General features: G+C 40.3%; 2 protein-coding genes across 2 annotated transcripts; one reads left to right on the top strand and one right to left on the bottom strand.

Annotated features, from left to right (window-relative positions):
* Window positions 428-2236, top strand: LOC109949619. Its single transcript, XM_020565698.1, has one exon. The coding sequence runs from the start codon at window positions 428-430 to the stop codon at window positions 2234-2236; it is 1809 nt and encodes a 602-aa protein (XP_020421287.1).
* Window positions 2855-3418, bottom strand: LOC109949618 (DNA repair protein XRCC3 homolog). The gene has a single exon (XM_020565697.1). The coding sequence runs from the start codon at window positions 3416-3418 to the stop codon at window positions 2855-2857; it is 564 nt and encodes a 187-aa protein (XP_020421286.1).

The following is a 4336-nucleotide window of genomic DNA, read 5'->3' as shown; positions in this document are numbered from 1 at the left end:
TGAGGACGATGATGATGTCAATTTTTTTATGAAGTACAATTCCGAGGTAACACCTTCAAAACTAGCTCCCTTACTCATGAGTACAGAAGATAAAGGACTGACAAATTATGTAGTTCATAGTATGCATATCACAACAGATAGTAGTCAGATGGGTCATTCTTCAGTTGCCATTGTTGAAAGCAATGAAGTAACTTGGAATAATACAAATGTCACTGATTTGGGAGGTGAAGTAGGGACAGATTTTATGGATATGATTGATTTTAGCGAGGTGGAGGAGATGCATGGTGGTGATAATGGTACCGAAAGAAATGAAGTGTCAGTGTACTCTGCCCCTCCTAATTTGGGCTGCTTGAACACAGCTGCCCAGTTGCCAAGAATGCGTTTAGGAGGAGAATCTGAACCCACTCGTCAACATTATTGGAGTCAAATGGGTAAACAAAATCGGTATAATGCAGTCGGTGTAAATGATGAAGAAGCATATTTGGACAGCGGGTTTTCACGAAGTGATTGGAATCCGAAAATTACAGTTGGGCAAATTTTCTCTAGTAAGAAAGCATTGTTGACGGAGTTACGGTTGACGGCATTAAGAGGCCACTTTGAATTTAAGGTGCAATTCTCTTGCACTAAGAGGTTGCTTGTGGTTTGTTGTCAACGTCCATGCCCATGGTGGGTCCGAGCATCGAGAATTGGAGAATACAGCTTCATGATTGTGAGGTGTAAAACTGTCCATGAATGTGATTTGAGGTTCGTAAGTGACAAGCATCGTCAAGCAACTGCAGCACTTGTAGCCACTTCACTTAAAAGGAAGTTGAAGGATTGTCAGACAATATACACACCAAGTGACATTATGAGATATGTGAAACACAACTTTGGTTGCACCATCCATTATTCGAAAGCTTGGAAAGCAAGGGAGTTAGCTCTATTGTCCATTAGAGGATCAGCGGAGGAGGCATATTATATCCTTCCAACTTATTGCTATGAATTGGAGCGTATGAATCCCGGCACAAAAACACACATCCGAACTGATGAGAACAATCACTTTGTGTATTTATTTATGGCGGTTGGCGCATGTATTAGAGGGTTCCGTTCTTCCATGTGCCCAGTGATAGCCGTGGATGCCACTCATTTAAAATCCAAGTATAAGGGGGTTATGTTTGTAGCAAATGCATTCGATGGTAATCGAAATATATATCATCTTGCTTTTGGGATCGGGGATTTGGAGACGGATGCATCATGGCATTGGTTTTTCACTAAACTTCATGAAGCCATTGGTGAGTGTCCCAATCTTGTTATTATTTCTGATCGCAATGTTAGCATAGAGAATGTGTGGAACAAAATTTTTCCAACTGCACAACATGGCATATGCTTTTATCATATGAAGGGGAACATGAAACGCACTTGCAAGTTGAAAAAGCGTGATCACATACTTATGCACTTTGAGAAGGCTGCAAAATCTTATTCCATTGCTGAATTTGATTGTCATTTTCGCAAGATCAAGCGAAAGGAACATGTTGCTCAATATCTTGAAGAGGCAGGGTTACATAAGTGGTCTAGAGCTCACATGGATGGACGCCGCTACAATGTAATGACAACAAATATTGCGGAGTCAATCAACTCCGTCCTTAGGTTTGCAAGAATGCTGCCAGTGGTTCATTTGATAGGGGAAATTGTTAATCTCCTTGTGAAATGGTTCACCGAACGTCGTGAGTTGGCTTTGAATTGCACAACAACATTGTGCCCCAATTTTGGAGAGAAAATGTTGAGGAACAGGTTGGAGGATGCTGCAAGGATGAATGTGGTTAAAGTTAATAATGCACAGTATAATGTTAAGGACGGTGATATGGACGGCCTCGTAGATTTGACGAACAACAGTTGTAGTTGTAGAAAGTTTCAGCTTGAGCAGCTACCTTGCAAGCATGTAGTTGCAGTTTGCTGCTTCTTGAAAGTAAGTGTATACGCAAAGGCTTCTCGGTATTACACTCGGAAAACCTGGACGGATGCTTATTCGGATAGCATCTACCCGGTACAACCTCACGGAATGTGGGATACTCCTGAAGATGTTCGAAGTCGAGTTGTGCTGCCTCCCATGGCAAGGGTCATGCCAGGCAGACGAAAGAAGTTAAGAATTCCCTCACAAGGAGAGGGCACCATTAGAAGAAAGTGCTCAAGGTACGGTTCCGCAGGCCACAATAAAAGCACCTGTAAAAACAATATTCCATTGCGCAATGTATCTTAGACAATATGATTTGTGTTGCTTTGGTAGGTCATGTAAACTCTACTTTTATTTGTGGTGGGTTTCGTGTTATGTTGAATGGGAATTCTTTTAAATTTGCATTATTTTGATTGCATTGCTACAGCATGCTGTATTGCTGACAGATTGCTATTATATTGACCTTTTATTGTACTGGTATTGCTTCCAGATTGCTATTATAATTTGAGTGCGAAATTAAAGGGACTGGAATGTAATTCCAAATGGATCCAAAACATTAAAGTTCTTAGAATTCCTATATTACACAGTTACTGTGATACTCCGACTATACCTTCTTTTTGGATTGCAAATTCGGCTGATGCATAGGCCAGATGTGGGGCAAATACAAGGTGAAATGTCCTATGTGTTTGACTACATATACTTGTTGAAGGAGTATTACGAATGTTAACCTCAATAGATTGCTCATGTCTTGCCAAAAACACTCTTGAATTTATGCAATGTGCCCAAGCTAGTCCCAAAGCTGGACTCACCCGTCTGCTTGATGTCTCCAGGGACTCCAAGTTTCCCAACCTCACCCCATTCATTTTATCATGTGGCCCAATAAAATCCACCACTTGGTTGGTGACAACCACCGCCAACCCAAACTTATTTGCTAAACCCAAACTTATTTGCTAAACCCTTCAATGTCCCAGATATGTTGAAGAACATTTCAGACCGCCGTTTCAAATCTGCCGGTGTTGTCTGATACTGTGATCGGAACAATGCAGCAATGGAATCAATGACAATGAGTTTCACAGGTAGGCGGGTGTGATCAATGGCAATAAATGCTTCTATGTCTCCAAGGACATGGATGAGTTGTTGAGCATCATGAACACCATGAACATATATGTCTTCCAATGGCTCCAACCTTATTAAGTTGGGGTATGATGCATGATAAAGGTTGCCTAGTTGTTGCAATCGACGAAATGGGAAGCTGAATTCTGTGAATATGTAGACGGAGGAGCCCCCTAGTCTGCCATGCAAGGGTGGGAGCTGAGCTCGTACCATAAGTTGGAGACAAAGCTGCGTCTTCCTGGAACCACTCTCCCCTACCAATTCTGTTATGGAGTTGCAGGGTATCCCACCCCCCAAGCAGTCATCTAGTATTGGGCATCCAATGGATAATTTAGGGGTTGAAAGAGGAAGGAGCATGAGGTTTTGGGGTGTCATGTTTCTGTAATTTAGGGGGGGATGTGATGGTGCTACAAGGCATGCATTATATATATAGAGTTCATTTTGAAGGTCTGTACTGTAGGCCATATGTCTTTTAAGGGATGTATAATTCATCCTTTTTCTAGGTTGTAATTACTTTTTTTGTTTATTTATTAGTATTTTTTTGGACCATATAATTTAAAACATATTCTGATGCAGTACGTCCTGTAATAGGATCATATTGTAACTCTATCACCACTCTATTGTACTCTTATTGACATAATATTGCCACTATATGCATGTTTATTGTATAGTTATTGCTGCTATATCGCCACTGAACTGGACACCGATAAACTGTATACGCACAAATACAAAATGAGGCTTCATCATTCCATAAAATCCTATTTCCAAACTTACATAATACAACAACAGGCCACCCCATCGTTACATAATACAAAAATACGCCACCTCATACACTACTACAAAAAGTGAAAAAGACGACCAGAAAACAACGACGGTCTAAGTGAAAACCGTCGTGGTTTTTAAAAAGACGACGGTTCTAAAAACACCGTCGTATAATACAACCTTAGACAACTAAAAAATGGAGATTCAAATGGCTGTTCAAAAACAACGACGTACCTAATTAAACAACCGACGTCTATTTGAAACAGATTTCCGCAGTGTAAAATCAATGCCAACAAAGAACGGCAGAAGTTATGAATCGACCGACGTAGAAAGTAAAGACGACGATTTCAATAAAAACTGCCATTTTTACTCATAAAATAACACGACGAGGTTTTCGTATAAGACGCCGTATAATTACAAAAAAATCCACGGCTTTAAAATACAAAATATCGCCGTATTAAATTAATGTACAACGACGGAAAATATAAATATATCGACGTCATTCTCGTATAGTTCTACGACGTTATCTTT

Source organism: Prunus persica, chromosome G6, assembly GCF_000346465.2.
Source record: "Prunus persica cultivar Lovell chromosome G6, Prunus_persica_NCBIv2, whole genome shotgun sequence".
Classification (NCBI taxonomy): Eukaryota; Viridiplantae; Streptophyta; class Magnoliopsida; order Rosales; family Rosaceae; genus Prunus; species Prunus persica.
The sequence above is the reverse complement of the archived record's forward strand: the minus strand, read 5'-3'. Positions and strand labels throughout refer to the sequence as shown.